General features: G+C 56.1%; 8 protein-coding genes across 8 annotated transcripts; 2 read left to right on the top strand and 6 right to left on the bottom strand.

Annotated features, from left to right (window-relative positions):
- Positions 1-1059: 1059 nt before the first annotated feature.
- Positions 1060-2143, bottom strand: CDEST_07504 (Putative NAD(P)-binding domain, NAD(P)-binding domain superfamily; the record flags this gene model as incomplete). The annotated part of the gene is made up of 3 exons (XM_062923663.1): positions 1060-1422; positions 1519-1695; positions 1778-2143. 3 exons carry the CDS (start codon positions 2141-2143, stop codon positions 1060-1062), a joined length of 906 nt encoding a protein of 301 aa, XP_062779714.1.
- A 519-nt stretch (positions 2144-2662) lies between these two features.
- CDEST_07503 (Putative phosphoribosylglycinamide synthetase, rudiment single hybrid, ATP-grasp, subdomain 1) lies at positions 2663-4318 on the bottom strand. Its single transcript, XM_062923662.1, has 4 exons — positions 3876-4318; positions 3287-3820; positions 2947-3234; positions 2663-2899 (listed from the first exon to the last, which is right to left on the bottom strand). The coding sequence occupies exons 1-4, from the start codon at positions 4156-4158 to the stop codon at positions 2715-2717; spliced, it is 1290 nt and encodes a 429-aa protein (XP_062779713.1). The 5' UTR covers positions 4159-4318; the 3' UTR covers positions 2663-2714.
- A 1-nt stretch (position 4319) lies between these two features.
- CDEST_07502 (Putative heterokaryon incompatibility) lies at positions 4320-6605 on the bottom strand. Its single transcript, XM_062923661.1, has one exon. The coding sequence runs from the start codon at positions 6439-6441 to the stop codon at positions 4396-4398; it is 2046 nt and encodes a 681-aa protein (XP_062779712.1). The 5' UTR covers positions 6442-6605; the 3' UTR covers positions 4320-4395.
- Positions 6606-6634: 29 nt separating this feature from the next.
- On the bottom strand, positions 6635-8968 carry CDEST_07501 (Putative APC10/DOC domain, Galactose-binding-like domain superfamily; the record flags this gene model as incomplete). The annotated part of the gene is made up of 4 exons (XM_062923660.1): positions 6635-7191; positions 7250-7622; positions 7687-8059; positions 8707-8968. The coding sequence occupies 4 exons, from the start codon at positions 8966-8968 to the stop codon at positions 7069-7071; spliced, it is 1131 nt and encodes a 376-aa protein (XP_062779711.1). The 3' UTR covers positions 6635-7068.
- Positions 8969-9898: 930 nt separating this feature from the next.
- On the top strand, positions 9899-10840 carry CDEST_07500 (uncharacterized protein). Its single transcript, XM_062923659.1, has 4 exons — positions 9899-10043; positions 10115-10287; positions 10345-10375; positions 10428-10840. The coding sequence occupies exons 1-4, from the start codon at positions 9912-9914 to the stop codon at positions 10500-10502; spliced, it is 411 nt and encodes a 136-aa protein (XP_062779710.1). The 5' UTR covers positions 9899-9911; the 3' UTR covers positions 10503-10840.
- On the bottom strand, positions 10821-13242 carry CDEST_07499 (Putative nucleolar protein Nop56/Nop58). The gene is made up of 3 exons (XM_062923658.1): positions 13069-13242; positions 12911-13000; positions 10821-12773 (listed from the first exon to the last, which is right to left on the bottom strand). The coding sequence occupies exons 1-3, from the start codon at positions 13101-13103 to the stop codon at positions 11030-11032; spliced, it is 1869 nt and encodes a 622-aa protein (XP_062779709.1). The 5' UTR covers positions 13104-13242; the 3' UTR covers positions 10821-11029.
- Positions 13243-13513: 271 nt separating this feature from the next.
- Positions 13514-15086, top strand: CDEST_07498 (Putative ATPase, V0 complex, c/d subunit, V-type ATPase subunit C/d). Its single transcript, XM_062923657.1, has 4 exons — positions 13514-13669; positions 13728-13816; positions 13869-14761; positions 14819-15086. Exons 1-4 carry the CDS (start codon positions 13638-13640, stop codon positions 14900-14902), a joined length of 1098 nt encoding a protein of 365 aa, XP_062779708.1. The 5' UTR covers positions 13514-13637; the 3' UTR covers positions 14903-15086.
- CDEST_07497 (Putative small ribosomal subunit protein uS15) lies at positions 15058-16191 on the bottom strand. Its single transcript, XM_062923656.1, has 2 exons — positions 16105-16191; positions 15058-16041 (listed from the first exon to the last, which is right to left on the bottom strand). Exons 1-2 carry the CDS (start codon positions 16148-16150, stop codon positions 15125-15127), a joined length of 963 nt encoding a protein of 320 aa, XP_062779707.1. The 5' UTR covers positions 16151-16191; the 3' UTR covers positions 15058-15124.
- Between the last annotated feature and the right edge of the window lie 124 nt (positions 16192-16315).

Genomic DNA, 16315 nt, shown 5'->3' with positions numbered 1-16315 from the left:
CCAGGCTCAGCACTAGGTGTGGGGATGGTAAGACGTGCTTGGGGTCCGTCCATGTTACGAAAACCTACAATCCGGTTCTTCCAATCTGGGATTGCCCATGTCGTGAGTTGGCATATCGCTCATCTCAATGCAAGATTAGATAATGGGAGAGAGATAAACGCCAGTCTGCTTCTTGTTGATGAAGAGCCTCGCTTCCTGGCAACGAAGTCGCTTGGGCTACTACTTGACTGGCTGACGTCCAGGGTCTCGACGCTTCGCCGAAAGATGGCCCTAGACTCAAAGTGTGGATCGTCACTGGGAGAGACCCCTACAAGCGTCGATTGTGGGTTGAGCCGAATGGTAAGACGGAAACTCCGAGATATCTGACTTCACAAGCCGAGATGGAATCCAGATGAACGCAGCTTGGATTGCGGTGCCGGTAAGGAAGGGGGACATGACTGACTGAGTTCGGACTCGTCGGCGCTGCAACTTGAAAAGAATAGAGAGCCTGATTGTTTCAGAAGGCAAGAAACGCATATCGTCATGGGGAGACTTGGAGCTTATATCCTCGGTGCTGAATGTTGTTCCCTTCGGCTCGACCAATATCGGCTTCGGCTCCGGCTCGATAACCCCGGCCAGGAAAAGAAGGCCAACGGGGGTTTCAAACACAACCTATCTATCTATCTGTCTGTCCCTGGGAAAAGATGAGGACGCACTTGAACAATAGACAAAAGATATCTGATCCAGACATGCAAAACTCAGTGTAGCCAGCCTCTTTGCACATCAAGGTAAAGTAAGTAAGTAAACCGGGACAAATCAACACCTTCAAAACAACCCAAAAAGAAAAAATGAAGAACCCGTAAGAGTGGCTGAACCAATCGCGGTGAGGATTTGAGCCTCACGCGGGGGTCGAACCCGCAACCTTGAGATTAAGAGTCTCACGCTCTACCGATTGAGCTAGCAAGGCGGGTCTTGTTGTTGTTAGAGAACTTTGCAATTGAGCATCCTAAGTACCTCACTACCACCCACCAGCCCTTCCCAACCACTATCTAACCCTCTTCAAGTCTCATCAACATCCGCTTAACCCGCCAACATCTCCCTCACGATTTTCTCCAGCGTCTCCGTCCCCCTCTGCACGTCGGTCCCCTCGTACGCATCCGCCGCCATGATCCCGCCCGGCAGGAAACTCCTCGTCATCTCCGCAAACATGCTGGCCATCGGCTCCCGGAAGACCTGGGCGAAGAACCCCTCGAGCTGACCGTGCTCCACCATCCTGATCTCGACCCGTCGTCTCCCCGTCGCCGCCTCGAACGCCCTCTGCACGTCCCGCGTCGAGTACGACCGCGGGCCCTGCAGGTCGAAGACGTGAGGGTTGCATCGCAGCGGCGAGCCCGCGCCGAGCGCCTGTGCCGCGCATGTCTGGCCGACGTCTCTCACCGACACCTTTTTACGTCTTGTACATCAGCAACCCGGGGCGAGAACACTCTTTAATCTTGCCGTTCCGTGCCATGTTTTTTCCCCCAGTGGAATAGTACTCACCATGGGGATCTCAAAGTCTTCGGGACACACCACGGAGTGGAAGAACGGCGGCTCGGCCTTGAGAGTCTCGAGCGCCGCCGACCAGTTCTCCATGAAGTAGGCGCACCGGACAAAGACCACCTCCGGCGCAACGCCTGCAAGGGCCTGCTCGGCCTCGTAGTTCGTCTTGATCTCGCCCTGCGTTTCGCGCATTCTTCAGCCAAATCCCCCCCTTCCAGAGCTGGCTGTCTAAAAGAACATCCCGTCGTTCAGAACTCACCGTGCCATGTTCTAAGCCAGCCCCGACGCTGGACACGTACACCAGGCGCCTCACAGACCCGCTCGTCCGCCCGACGGCGAACTTGACATTCGCCGCCATCTCCCGCGCCCTCGCGAGCGGCTCGGCGTCGGAGTACAGCGGCGGCGTGATGGTCACCACGGCGTCCGCGCCGGCGAGCCGGAGGGTCCCGACATCGGCGACGTCGCCCTCGACGGCCGTGAACTGCGGATGGTCCCGGAACTCGGCAGGTACCTTTCCCAAGTCTCTGTAAACCCCCGTTACGGACGGACGGGATGCGTCGTGTAGGAGGGCTCGGATCGTGGCCTGCCCCGTTTTAGGTGACGCTGGCACAACGAACACGTGCATCGCGAGTTGGTTACAGTTGTGGTTGATATCGCGCTCTTCTTGTTCCTCTGAATCGAACCCAGCTGCCTCAGACTGACATCGAGCGAAATACACGATTCACGATTGCCGAAGCTCAGCTATCGGGAGTTCATCAACACATGTATATTATGAGAAAAGCGGCTGCCTGACATCATAGGCGAGAGGTCTAGGTTTGGTTATGTCAATCGCCCCCGTCGATGCGTCAGTGGCTGTCTGTGTTTCACTGCCGTTTCCCACCACTGCCCCTGAGCGGCATGTTATCTGAGCCCGACAGCATGAATCTGGGGCCGAATCCTTGATCATGCAAGATACAATTTGTATATATGGCCAGTCTGTATTGGGTAACTTATTTGCATTCGCTTCTACCTCCTATCGACCGGCACAAAGGGGTCATCTCGTGCTCAAAAGGGCTTTGATAGCTAGCTACCGCAACCCAATCCTTCAGCTTCAAAGAGTATCCTCCGGCACTGGACCCAATGAGCTTGAGAGAATGTCAGCACAAACGCTCATGCTCGTGACAGCCACGCTCATGACAGCCAACCCCGGGCCCGACTCACCTTGCTGCAATGTCCCTGCGATAAAACATACCCTCGAAGCGAATCCCTTTGGCTCCCTCGTAGGCGGCTGAGACTGCTTCTTCAAGGGTGTTTCCCGTCGCCGCTACGGAGAAGACGCGACCGCCCGACGTTCTCAGTTCACCGCCGACTCGTTCGGTGCCCGCGTGGAAGACATGCACGCCTGCAGGTGTCAGCGCCGCATTTTCATCGAATATCAAGTCAACTTACCGTCGGGAGGGGCGTCCATCTGGATGGTGTCCCCAGTGCGGTACGACTCCGGATACCCTCCTGCCGCTACGGTGACGTTGCAAGCGAACCCGGAAGACACGCTCAGTTTGACGTCGGCAAGCCTGTTCTCCACACACGCGAAAAGGAGCTCGGGCAAGGCCTCGTCTGGGAGGAGGAGTACCATGCTCTGCGTCTCGGGATCTCCGAACCGGGCGTTATACTCGAGCACTTTGGGTCCCAAAGGCGTCACCATGATTCCCGTGAAAAGCATGCCGTTGAATGGCCTCCCTGCAAGCCACGAGTCAGACGCAAGTATGCTAAAGAAGCCAGGCGAACTCACCGTCCAGCTCAAGTCCACGAATGGTAGGCCGGATGATGATTTCTTCAATCTCGGCCATTTGCGCAGCGGACACGGCCGAAACCGGTGCGTACACGCCCATGCCGCCCGTGTTCAGCCCTTTGTTGCCGTCGAGGGCCCGCTTGTGATCTTGGCCGGGAGGGAGTGACAGAACCGACCTGCCGTCAGTGAAGGTGAGAACACTGATCTCGTAGCCTTCCAAATACTCTTCGATGAGGACCGTCTTGCCAGCTTTACCAAACTTGCCATTGAGCATGATATCCTCGAGGGCTTCCCGTGCCTCGTCAGCCATCTCGGGCAGAATGACGCCCTTACCGGCGGCAAGACCGTCCGCCTTTATGACGACCCTGTGGCCCAGTTCTTTCAGGTACTCCTTGGCCTTTTCATAGTCGGTCTTGTTGAAAGTCTTGTAGCTAGCGGTCGGAATGCCCCTCCTGTACATCAAATCTTTGGCATAATCCTTGGAGCCTTCGATAACCGCCGCCCTCTTGCTTGGGGCGAAGCAGGGGATCCCATCTGTGGCTCAGTCAGATCACCATGCAACCTCAGTCAACAGGCAGTCCGAACTCACTCTCCCGGAAGTGGTCGCCCAGTCCACCCACGATGGCGTCATCAGGTCCGACGACAGCAAGATCGATGCCGAGAGTCTGCGCCAGCCGAATGAGCCCAGGATAGTCGTCGCTCGCTACGTCTCGGCAGTTGGAGGCCTTCGGAAGCGCCTCTGTGCCGGCGTTTCCAGGCGCGACGTAGACATGCTCGACGGACCTTGAGCGCGTGAGCTTCCAGGCCAGGGCGTGCTCGCGTCCACCCTTGCCGATGAGAAGGATCTTGAGATTGCGTTGTTCGGCAGCCATGGCCTAAGTGACGTCTGTGGGGCTGCGGTAGCTGTGAAAAGGGACAGATGTGAGAAGTGAGGGACGAGGGGGTTTGGATGGAAGAAGTTCGTTCGGTCCGATAGTGAAGGAACAAGTTTTGACGGGACAAGACGGTACCGCTGCGATGAAAAGGATGATCCAATCATCCAATGGCCGTCGGGGTGCCGTACCGTAAAGGGAGAACGGAAAGCCGTCGGTTCCATGCGCAACCGTAACTCAATGGAATTCAAAGGTCACCCGCTGAGGGCCACCGCGATTGAACCTCACTTTCTCAGTCACCTTCCCCCACATCAGCTCGTCGTCAACCAGGTAACAGCTGCCGACCAAGAGCCGGTGATGGCCCATCGGCCGCGCAATAAACGGCATCCGGCCCCCAAACAGCACAACAACCTCGTCGCCCGGCTGCATCATCTGGGGCCCGATGCCCACGCGGCCATCGCGGGTCACAAACGCCCTACGGTTGTGCGAGTACGTCCGCGCGCCGGACCCGAAAGTGTGCAGCTTCTCTTCCCGTTCTGGATTCCCAAACTGGTCTGCTGTCGGCGGAGGGCCAAATTCGGCCATCTGCGTAAGGAACGTCTCTGCGAGGTCCCGGACTTCCTCGTCAAGCTCCTCGCGGGGCTTCCGCGTGCGGTCGTCGAAGAGTGGGTTGAGGCCCCCATGCTTCTGGGTGAGAAGGGAGCTGTGACCGATGATAGACCCCAGGACGCCCGCCAGGACGGCCTTGCAGAATGCCACATCGAGCAGCCCGCCATCCCGATACGCCCACCCGCACCTAGGCGCGATGGGCACGCCAAAGAGCTGTTCCCAGGCGTTCATGATTGCCAACGCCGTCTCCCGCGACCCCCAACCGAACGCAATTGTCTCGCTCGTCTTCTGCACCGCGTCCACATGGTACCCGTCCAGGGACAGAACCTTGGGCCGCACGGGTTCCTCGCGGATCGGTATGTCGTGAACCTCGGCAAAGTACCGGAAATGCCCGTCGCAAAAGCCGGCGAGATACGCCCCCTTGAACACAAAGCACGTCCTCCGGCCGAACCACTTGGGCACCCACGACGGGTACTCCCCGAGCCCAGGGTCCTCGTTGTGCTGCACGTGGTCGAGGACATCCAGAACCCTCGGTTGCTTACGCACGAGGAACCGCGTCAGGTCGCAGTACACCAGCACCGTCTCCCGCTTGTAGTCCGGCCGCAGGGCCCGCGGCCGACCAAAGTTGAGGTCTGGCGCGAGCCCGTTGACGAACTCGTTGACCCGCGTGAGGCCCCGGCGAATCAGTCGAATGCGCCAGCTGTCGTTGTTGTCCAGCACCTCCGTCAGCGCCAGCACGGGATTCAGGCCCTCGTCGCATATGCCCAGGAGAGAGAACACCTTGTCGCGGTCGTCCGTCGCCTGCAGCGTCCGCGTCAGATCGAGCAGGCCGAGGAACGAGCCGATGGAGCCCTCGACCTCGGGCCGTCTCTGGGTGGTGGTCGGCTGTCGTCGCATGAGGATCAGGTTCCACAACTCGTAAGGCCGGTGTATCGAGATCTCTCCTTTCCAACCCCCGACGGTGATTAGTGAAGCGATCAAATCGAAAAAGGACATCTCCAGGTCCTCTATCTTGGCGATTGCCCAAGACGATGCCACGACTTCTTGCACACACCAACATCGATTAAAGTACTGACGTTCAAAAACCTCATCCAGATGGGCCATGGAGGTCTCTGGTAGATCGTTCACCATGCTGCTCGCCAGCTCCATCACCGCATCGGGATCGAGCTGCTCGTTGCTCGGGCCGGGAAGTGTGTATTCTCTGATTCTTGCGAGCCGTTCCGCAGCCAAGAACGCCTCCTTAGTCCCGGATGTTTTGAGCCCCAACCAGACAACCACTCGAGCGGCATGCTTGTAAACCAGCCTCATGTACTGAACCTGACGAGAGCGCTCATCTAGGTCCGACTGGTCAATGCAGAGGGCGTCGATCCATAGCCGGCGCACCTGTGTCGGCAGGCGCAGGGAGCGCAGGGCGTCCTCCAGGTTCGGTTTGATGGGTAAGGGGTGGCCTTGCAGCCAGATGTAGTCCCTCGACTCGTCAGTGGGCTTTCCCCAGGTGTAAGACAGCGCCTCGTAGGGAGGTGCATCCTCGATGCTGACGATTTGCAGATGCGCCTCGAAGGGGTCCTCTCCCGAGCCGGGGTGCAGGAAAAGCAGCCGTGTAAACGGCGGGGTTCGGCCCTGCTCTGCAATGGGCGGCAACGGTTGGTATCGGTACGATCCCTCTTGTGCCATCCTGTCTATGTATCTGGTGGTCTGTGATCCGTTATCATGAGGCTCTTCCTTAATTCAGAGTTGGTGTCGACTGTCTCCAGCGACGGAGTACGCAACCGTGGTGAACATGGCTGAAAACCCGAGATATGAAAGACGGCATCACGTGTAACCCCCTTTGGTGCAGACTTCCTACTGTCAGAATCGGACATGGTTCGTCCGGTCCTGCTGCAGGGGGTACTGTTGGTGGTGCCATGCGACTGGCCGCAGACCTCAGCCGCTCGCGCTAGATGTGTGATGCAGGAAACCTGGGGGGGCTGCCTGACCAGGCATACTAACAAGTTGTAGATGCAAGAAAATGGTGTGAAAGTCGTTCATAACTATGCGGGAATAGGGATACAAGAGACCGACCAACAGGTTGGCCACATTAATGCTGAGGGCTCCCCTGGAACGTGCAGCCTTGGTCTATGACCGTGCCGTCGCCAGAATCCCGGCCCTGGTGTAACCGTTTTCAGCATCCGATTTTGGGGTATCATTACAGTAGGAATAAGTTGCAGTAACGTGTGCTGCTCATCACAACCTGGCTCCTTCTCGTCGTCATTCTCAGCTCAGATCCTCAGAAGAGAACTAGGGCTTTGGCCCTGTCGTTCCTCATCGGATTTCAGGTTCTTTCATGAAATCGGGAATGGTGAGGCCGGCGTCGAGCACGGAGAGGTCCCAAGGGTCGGCGGGCCCCACCTCCGCCTCATCATCCACCTCCGCGTTCACAATCTTCTAAACAGCCTCGTCAGTCGCGAAGCTCATTCACAAACTACATATCGTAGGCACTCACATGATTCGTACTATCCACATCGACATTGGGGGCATCGGTATCCGCCGCATATATCTTGATTGACCGCAGGTGTGTGTCCTTTCCGTTCTGATGGTTCTCGAGTATTTGCATCTGGAACACGTACGAGACCAGCGTATTGCCGTCAGGACCGCCACCAGCGCCGGCCACTGGGACCTTCTGCCAGCCGGATGGTTGCGACATCTCCATGGTTGCGAATTGGATTAGGTTGTTCTCGCTGGTGCCTGACTTGAAGATGATCTTGGTGGGCGTGTAAGACTCGTCCTCACTGTAGTCTACGAAGAAGCGAATGTCTCTGATGCCGACCCGTTTGATGAAGTATACCGTCAGTTTATGAGGCTGAGGCCCATCGGATCTGCTGTCGGTCAGTACTCTGTCGTTCGGGAGTGCTGCATGTGCGGGGCGCCGGATTCACGTACTGCCAGTACGTCTTCAGGCTGTCGTCACGAAGCTGCTCAACGCCATTGCCCTGCTTGTGGCTGCTGACAGTGAACTTCCCCAGGTTGGAAATCTCCTTCAGACCGGCAGCGAGGGGGTCGAAGTCGGGCTCTTCATGAGGGTCCCCGACGAGGTCCCCATTCTCGCCGTCCTCAACGCTAGTGTCGGTGCCGGAAATCTCGCCAAGGTCATCGAGAGGCATACTGATGCCTTCCTCGTCCGAGTACTCTGGGATAGGCGCATTCCGTAGATATTCCTCCATGTTGGCACTGGCTCTCATGGCCTCCCAGTCGACGCGCTGCGGGGGGAACGCTTCGCCGTCGCTGGAGATATGATCGTCGGGATGCGAGCTGCCTGGAATGAGTCAGCAGTTTCGTTGACCATGGATTGAAACAGGCAAGACGCAAGCCATATGGCCAGGATCCCGCTTGGGGAATCGTCTGAAGTCTACAGCTGGGGCCGCATGAACCAGGCGGGGTCGGCGGATGGCCCCGGTGCTAAAAACAATCTCCTGCGTCCAGGCGTTTGTTCAACAACTCTCTGTAAATACACCCAAAAATACACAAGCGCTGCTGGCGAGCTAGTGCTGGAGCGGCCCTTGTTTCGGCTGCTTCATTTCGTGAGGGGAATGAGAGCAAACGAAAGGGAGACAGACCCCTTGTCATTGGGCTGAAATGAAGAGGCCAGACCTGCCTCTTCTCTCATCAAACGGGGGCCGAAATGAGACCCCTGCTGGCGAGAGACCAACCCCTGTCTGCTTCATTCGACGACAAACGACACGCTTGAGGGCTCATTGTTATTTGACCAGAGCCCAAACGACATGCTTTGCAGGAGAAGCTAGCAGATAACTGTGGGTGGGCGTAATGTAATTGCAGCTGTCCAACGGAAGACTTAAATAGTCAAGGCGGCGGAGCTCAGGAAAGAAAAAAAAAGGAGGGGAAACAAAGACTCCTGCAATGGACCCGGATATTGACGAGACGGGAGGAAAGATCGTCACCCACCATTGGGACCATGAGTTCTCGTGGCTCGGCGGTCATAGTAATCGTTCATCCACTGCTCTGAACGGTCGACGTCCAGGTCGAGGCCATTGTGGCCATTGCCGAGCTGCTCAGGGCTCTGCAGGTCCGGTCGCGGGAAGCTTCCCTGCCGTTGGTCGTCCATTGCCAGCTGGCGACTCGAGCTGCACGGTCTAGATCTCGAGGGCTGGCCAAGGTGCGCGCTTTCGTGAAGATTGCGTTGTGGTGTTGCTCTTGCAGCGTTCATCGTCGGGAATCACGTGGATCACCCGAGAAATGTCACGTGTCTCGCTTGTCGGTGTGGGATCGCTCACCGAGTTACCATCGTCAGGATCATCGACCACCCCCCTTGGCGTTTGATGCTAGCCAATTCCCGGAAAGAAGCACAAGGTGGTGTTCATCGCCAGGAATAGATACATGTTTCATTCTGGCTTGCATCACTTCATAACGCGCTAAAGCTGGCCAGGGTCGACTAGTTCCATCTATGCACCGGATTACAACATACTTGCCAAAGACATTGGATGGGTGTGGCAGGGTTCCGTGAGGGGTTGTCCAACTACACTACTCAACTATTCATAGCAGTGTTGCAAGCGATTGGCGGTTGTCGTCCGGGGGGGGGTTCAGCTTGCATTTCAGCTGAAGCCGCGTTCTGCTGTTGAACATGGTTCAGACTCAATATTACCCCGACTCCGTGTAAGCAATTTACTTCAAGGCCTTCTCCGACAATAAACCTCCTTCCAAATTTGCACTAATCTTGTGGGAAACCTAATGCACCTAAACGCCTCAGTGTGTCTCTACACTGTCTTGTCCAAACGCCCGTTAAGTCAGCCTGTCAGGCTTCTCATACGGGCCGGAGGTGTTGCTCGAATGGCCATGAACTAACATAGTGAGCCAATAGCAACATCGTCGATTCAGTTGAGAACCATAATTGGACTTCTATATCGGTCTAGACGCCGAAGTTTGGAAGGTTGATCCTAGCTGCAGCTGCAGCGGAGGGATGCGCGTTCTAGATGTGAACTGGTCAAGATGTCGATTTTTCTTCGTGGTATTGTCAGTTGCCCTGGGAAATATTGGTTCAAGTGGCTTGCATTGGAAAATCAAAGAACAGGAGACTCGTAGGGTCGTCGCAGATATAAAAGAAACACTCTCCCCTCGGGAGGAACAGACAAGCTCACAACCCAAACCATCGCATGCTCTATCTTGTTACTCAATTCAATACTAGCATCCGATCAGCCATCACTATGAAGGTCTCCCTTCTCGTCCCGGCCCTCTTCTTCTCCGGCGCTCTCGCCGCCATCGGCAGTTACTGCAAGGACAGCAAGGTCTGTCTCACTCTCCTCCCATGTATTGACTTGGTCAGTATGCATTCGTACTCATCCACATGGCTTTATAGGGTATCTACGGCACTTGTCAGAAGGTCAACAAGTGCAAATCTCTCAACGGATACACAAAGACCAATCTCTGCCCCGATGACCCGGACGACGTCAAGTGCTGCTTCTACCCGGACTGCAACAGCAATGGCTACTGTCAGAAGGACAGTCTTTCCTGCAGTGGCACATACTCCACGTGAGTCATCCGCTCTAGTACATGCACAATAGCTAACACAGCATCCCTTTTCACTAGTGGTGACTGCCCTGGACCTAACGGCTACCGTGTAAGTACACATCTTCATCTCCATGGCTCCCATCGATGCTGATCTGAATAAGTGCTGCAACTTGAGGACTGGAAAGCCTCCTATCTGCACCCGCGACGAAAAGACTCGCCGCTGCCTCATAATCTGAGCTTGGATGGGGAGTTCGTGCTAGCTGGTTGGGTCCAATCAAACAAGCTCAGTAGCAATAAGAACATGATTGAGCCTAAGTATAATGTTCTGAAATGGTATTGGGGCTGGATCGGAACATGGAGATGCCACATGATGATTGACAAAGTGTGTGAGACGATGAAGAGAAAGAAAGAGTGGCAAGGCATTTTGTCTTTCACCAATCAACGAGGTTCGGTTTGAGCCGTTGAGACTAGAAATCAGGGTCGATGTAGACGCTGCGCGGAGATATTCACGGGGAGATGGGTCACGAGAGAAGAGGCAAACAAACAAGAGCAAAGTTCAACAAGCAATTACATGCATTTTTTCCTGCCAGTAAAAGAGAAACTATGCCCATCCAATGATCAGACCATATAAGCCCCCCAAGGTCCATCCCAAAACGCCGGCCAGAGAGATCAAGGTATCATACAGCGCATTGAACAATATGTTGTGATGCACATGAGGCCCAAGTGCCGTCTATGAGTAAGAAACACGACGCCGCTTGGCTTCCTAAGCGCCGAGGGAGCTGCGCTTCTTCTTCAGCTTCTTCTCCTTCTTGGGCGTCTCGTCGTCCTCGTGCTTGCGCTTCTTCTTGCCGCCGTCGGCAGCCTTGATCGGCGTCTCGTCGGCCTCGTCCTCGCCCTTCTTGAGCTTCTTCAACTCCTTCTTGCTGAAGACAACGGGCGTGCCGTCCTCGCCAAGCTGGACGTCGCCGCGCTCGAACTTGCGCTTGAACTTGGACACGCTGACACCGGCCGCCTCGGCGAGGCGCTCGTACTCCTTTTCGCTCAGCTTCGCGGGTGTGCCCTTGACGCTCTTGCTCTCCTTGACCGGAGTCTCGGCCGCGATAGAGACACGCTTCTTGTCCTTCTTCTCCTTCTTCTTGTCCTTTTTGCTCTTCTTCTCCTCTTCGCTGGCATCGTTCATCTCCTCGTCTTCCACTTCCTCGTCGCTGTCGGCGTCCTTCATCTCCTCGTCGACAACCTGGATGAGCTTCTTAGACTTCTTCTCGGACTTGCCGTTGGTCTCGGCGTCCTCAACACCGTCGGCATCGGCGTTGTACTTGCGGGACTCCTTCAGGTTGAAGCCACCGGGGGTGGTGAGCTGACCGTCGGGGCCAACGCCGACACCCTTGGGCAGGAGAGGCTTGCCCTCGAGCTTGCGGAGAAGGTTCTCGAGCTTGATGCGGCTGGTGAGGCCAAGGATGCTGCGCTCCTCCTCGTCGTCCTGGTTCTCCAGGTCGCCGAGAGCATCAACGCGCAGACCAAGGGCAGTCTTGGCGGCGAGGGAACGGGCGATCTTTCCCTTGTTCTTGCCGGTGGCCTGGCCAACGAGGGAAGAGTGGTAGATGATACCGTACTTGGGTGTGTCGTGCTTAGTCTTGAGGGCACGGAAAAGGGCCTTCTCGGCACCGAAAATCTGGATGGTCGAAGAGGGAGCCTTGGCCAAGCTGATCAGGGAACCGGCGTGGGCGATGAGGCGAGCACCGACAAGGTAGCCGACGAGGGCGGTCAGGTTGGGAGCAAGAGCGCGCATGCGAGTCTCCAAGTAGTTGGAGAGCGAGGCACGGTACTCAGAGTAGGTGATGACCTGCTGAGCCAACAGCTGGATGTTCTCCAAATCTTCGGGGGTGATCTCAGTTCCCATGGAAATCTCCGCAGCGGTCTTGACGGGGGTCTCGAGCTCCTCGGGAAGGATGTCGGAAAGGTCGGCCTCGTTGAAGTCCTGACGCATGCCAACAGCAACGACAAGGCGAGCGTAGACCAGGTTGTCGTTGAGGATCTTGGCAAGCTCGGGGAAGTGCCAGCCGTACCATTCCTTGGTGCGCATGGCGTAAACGTTGAGCTCCTTGTCAAGATCGTCCACCAGCTTGATCGCCTGGACAACCATGGCGTCGACCTTGTCGGCAGAGAACTTAAGCTTGTGTCGGGAGATAGAGTGGGAGAGACCGAGGGCCATGCGGTCCATGGTCTCGGTGGTAAGGCCGGGGATGAGGGACGACAGGTTCTCGCGAACAGTACGGAAAAGGTCCTGGGAGGCGGCCTCAGAGACAGCCTGGATGTTCAGATCGGGAAGCTTGCCAATGGCGGTGCCGAGCTTCAGGTCGGCGACGGCAATGCTAGCCTTCTTCTCGTCCTTGATCTCATTGAGCAGGCTGGCGAGCAACGGGGGGACGCGACCCTCCTTGAGACCGGCGGCTTCCTCGACGGCGATGGCAGAGCTCTCGAACTTGACGAACGACTTCAACTTGAGCCTTTGCAACGGTCAGCTTGTTTTGCACCGACACGCAGCATTTTCCGCGATTGGGCCCACAGAGCTGCAACGCGTGTGCGCTGTCTCGTGCGCTTCGTGGAAACCGACTGCCATTGACTTTTCGGGAATGCGACTTACATCTCGTTGATCTTCTCAGAAGAGGTAGGTCCAGAGGAGAGCTCATCGCGCTTCAAGAGCTTCTTGTCGGCAGCCTTGAACAGACCGTAGCTAGTTGTGTTGTTAGCCTCAATCAAGTTTCTGCCACGCTTTATTTTTTATTGCAAGTCAAAACGTACCCTGCCGGCGTCTCGGCGAGAACGAAGAGAGACATGTTGAATACTGTCGAAACCCTTCAAATCTAGCCTGTCGGTTCCCTCGGGTGAATTCCTCCGCTCGTGGGTGTGAATGTTGTTGTCGGCGGAGGCAGGTTTCCAGAGCGGATTGATGGTTTGGAAATATTTTTTTTCTGATCTAAGCTCCACCAATTTTTTTTCGACGCTGCAGACCTTTGGGCGGGCCCCCACACCCAATTGGCAAGTGGGATAGCTCGGAACGCGTAAAATCAGTTTCGCCGATTGTCAGCAGGAAGAGAGAGATGGGAAAAAAACTGGAAGCGTGTGCACCGCCTCAGTGGGTCTGTGCGTGGCTGTAGCGCGTAATAGCTAGCGGTGGAGGCTGACGTGTGTTAGGTAGTTGGTTGGCTGCCGTGGAGCCGATTTGATTTGGTTTGGCTGTGTGAGAGACAGACAGAGAGAGAGAGTCCTTAAGTCAACGACCACAGCTATCTCCGTCTGCGCCTCCACACGACCCGGCGTCACTACCTATCTCCAGCTCCCTCGAATCGAGCATCCACAATCCCGTCAAGATGGAGGGTCTTTTCTTCAACGTCAACAGCGGGTAAGTCTTGTTCTAGTGATGCGTGACGTGCACGCGGGTGGTGGCTGACCGATTGCAGCTACATTGAGGGCATTGTCCGTGGCTACAGGAATGGCCTTCTCACCGGCTCCAACTACAGCAACCTGACGCAGTGCGAGACCATCGATGGTTAGTGTCCCTCTATTTGCCGTCGCGACGCATGTCTGACTTGGATATCTAGATCTCAAGCTGCAACTCGGTCCTGCGTACGGCGACTTCCTCGGCAACCTCCCTCCCAACCCCTCGACGTCAGCTCTCGCCGCGAAGACAACCGACAAGCTCGTCTCCGAGTTTCGCTATGTCCGGGCCAACGCCGTCGGTGCCCTTGCCCAATTCATGGACTACCTGACGTACGGCTACATGATCGACAACGTCGCCCTGCTGATTACCGGCACCCTCCACGAACGAGACACCCGCGAGCTTCTCGAGAGATGCCACCCGCTTGGCTGGTTCGAGACGATGCCTGTTCTTTGCGTCGCGACCAACATTGAAGAACTGTACAACAGCGTCCTCATCGAAACGCCCCTCGCCGCCTACTTCAAGGGCAGCCTTAGCCATCAGGACCTTGACGAGCTGAACATCGAGATCGTCCGGAACACGCTGTACAAGAACTATCTGGAGGACTTCCACAGCTTTGTCAACACCCACCCGGATATGGCTGGCTCGCCAACGGCTGATATCATGTCGGAGATTCTCGAGTTCGAGGCTGACCGTCGTGCGATCAACATTACGCTCAACTCATTCGGCACCGAGCTGAACAAGAACGACCGCAAGAAGCTTTACCCCAGCTTCGGCAAGCTGTACCCTGAGGGAACTCTGATGCTCTCTAGGGCAGATGATTTTGAGGGTGTCCGTCTCGCGGTCGACGGCGTTGCAGACTACAAGAGCTTCTTCGAGGCTGCTGGCCTCGGTGGCGGCCCTTCGGGCCCCGGTAACCTGGGTGGCGGCTCGAGCTCTGACGGTAAAAGCCTGGAGGACATGTTTTACCAGAAGGAGATGGAAATTTCCAAGAGTGCTTTCACTCAGCAGTTCACATTCGCTATTGTGTACGCCTGGGTGAGGCTTCGTGAGCAGGTACTAGACGAATGCCACATTCAACGTGAAACAAGAACCAAGCTAATGACGTGTTAGGAAATCCGCAACATCACCTGGATCGCTGAGTGCATAGCCCAAAACCAGAAGGACCGAATTGGCAACTACATCAGCGTGTTCTGAGTTTTGTGTGTTTGGCAGCAGTCCTGTTCTCGTACTTTTGTAGAATACCAGTTTCTTCGTTTAATGGCAGGTCACAACGGCGCAAGGAGGTAGCTCAGGTTCATGACGTGGAGATCAGCATCTTTACCGATCGCTATAGTGTACATAGAGGACAATTACAAGTCTGAATTTTACACATGTCATCTTCGCCTCCGCCGCCCTTCCCTTTTTCGCTCTTTTTGCCTAGAAGCTGATCTGCTCCTTGTACGTCGCGGGAGATAAGCCCAGCTTCTCCAGCAGGTGCGTCCACCGCCCGCTTCCTCTCTCCTTCTTCTCCATGTACTTGAGCAGTCTCTGCCTCCGGTGGCAGAGCACTCTCAGGTTCCTCTTGTTGTGCTTGTCCTTGTAGCCGCGGTTCTGCGAGAGCTCCTGCGCCAGCTTCCTGATCTTAGCGGTCAGGATCGCGATCTGCACCTCGGAGCTGCCAGTGTCGGGGCCAGCTCTCTCGGGAGCTGGCGGGGCGTTGGGGTCCACGAGAGCGGACTTGGGCTTCTGCTGCACGATCTTGTCGGTGTTGTGTCGGCCGAAGGTGTCGACGCATCTCTTAATGTTGGTGTGCAGGCGGATCTTGGAGTTGGCATTTTCCATCGATAGAATGCGGTTCAGAGCCTCGACCGCCCTGGCATGGTCCTCCTTGTGCTGCTTTTCGGCCAGCTTCTCTGCCGCAGGGTCTACGTAGTCCCTGTCCTCGCTCTTAATAGGTTTCGTCAGGGCGTAGGCCTTCTGTATCACGTGCTCGAGCTCATCCCTGGTGACGAGATGATTGAGAAGACCCGGGGATGTCGGAAGCGGGCGGGGCTTGAAGAGGATGTTGCCATTGTCGTCCTTGACAAGCTTCGTCTCGGACGCCTGACCAGCCGAGTCGAACGATTCAACAAAGGGGGTCGGAATGCCGTGGATCGGGTCACCCCATTTCGCGTCCCTTTCCGCCTGGATCTCGCTCTGCCTCTTTTGGTTCGCGGCCTTGCGCTGCAGCGCCTGTTGGTGACGGTAAGGATCTTGCTTCGCCTTGCGCTTCTTCTCGCGCAGGGAGAGATTGGCGGTTTGGATGATGGGGAGGAAACTCGGGGTTGCTGGCCTCACAGCCGGGCGCAGGCACACTATGACAATCAATTAGCTATTCAATTCTTTCCTACAGATACTGAGGAAGAGCTGGAGCTCACAGGTGGCGGTGCCTAGCCGCTGCAGGCTCTGTAATCTGGGAGGCATGGCGGCGACAGTTTCCGTTCAACACGATCGTCTGCGTAGAGAGTCGCCCTATTTTTTTCTCCAGACTCCCGACCCAAAGGCCCAGTCTTCCGCATGGCTTAGGTAAGACAAAGTGGATATCTGACTTACCTCAGCAGACTGGAGCCATCGCTGGATGCGTGCTAG

Source organism: Colletotrichum destructivum, chromosome 4 (genome assembly GCF_034447905.1).
Source record: "Colletotrichum destructivum chromosome 4, complete sequence".
NCBI lineage: Eukaryota > Fungi > Ascomycota > Sordariomycetes > Glomerellales > Glomerellaceae > Colletotrichum > Colletotrichum destructivum.
Note: the sequence above shows the minus strand (reverse complement) of the source record. Positions and strands in the feature narration are given on the sequence as shown.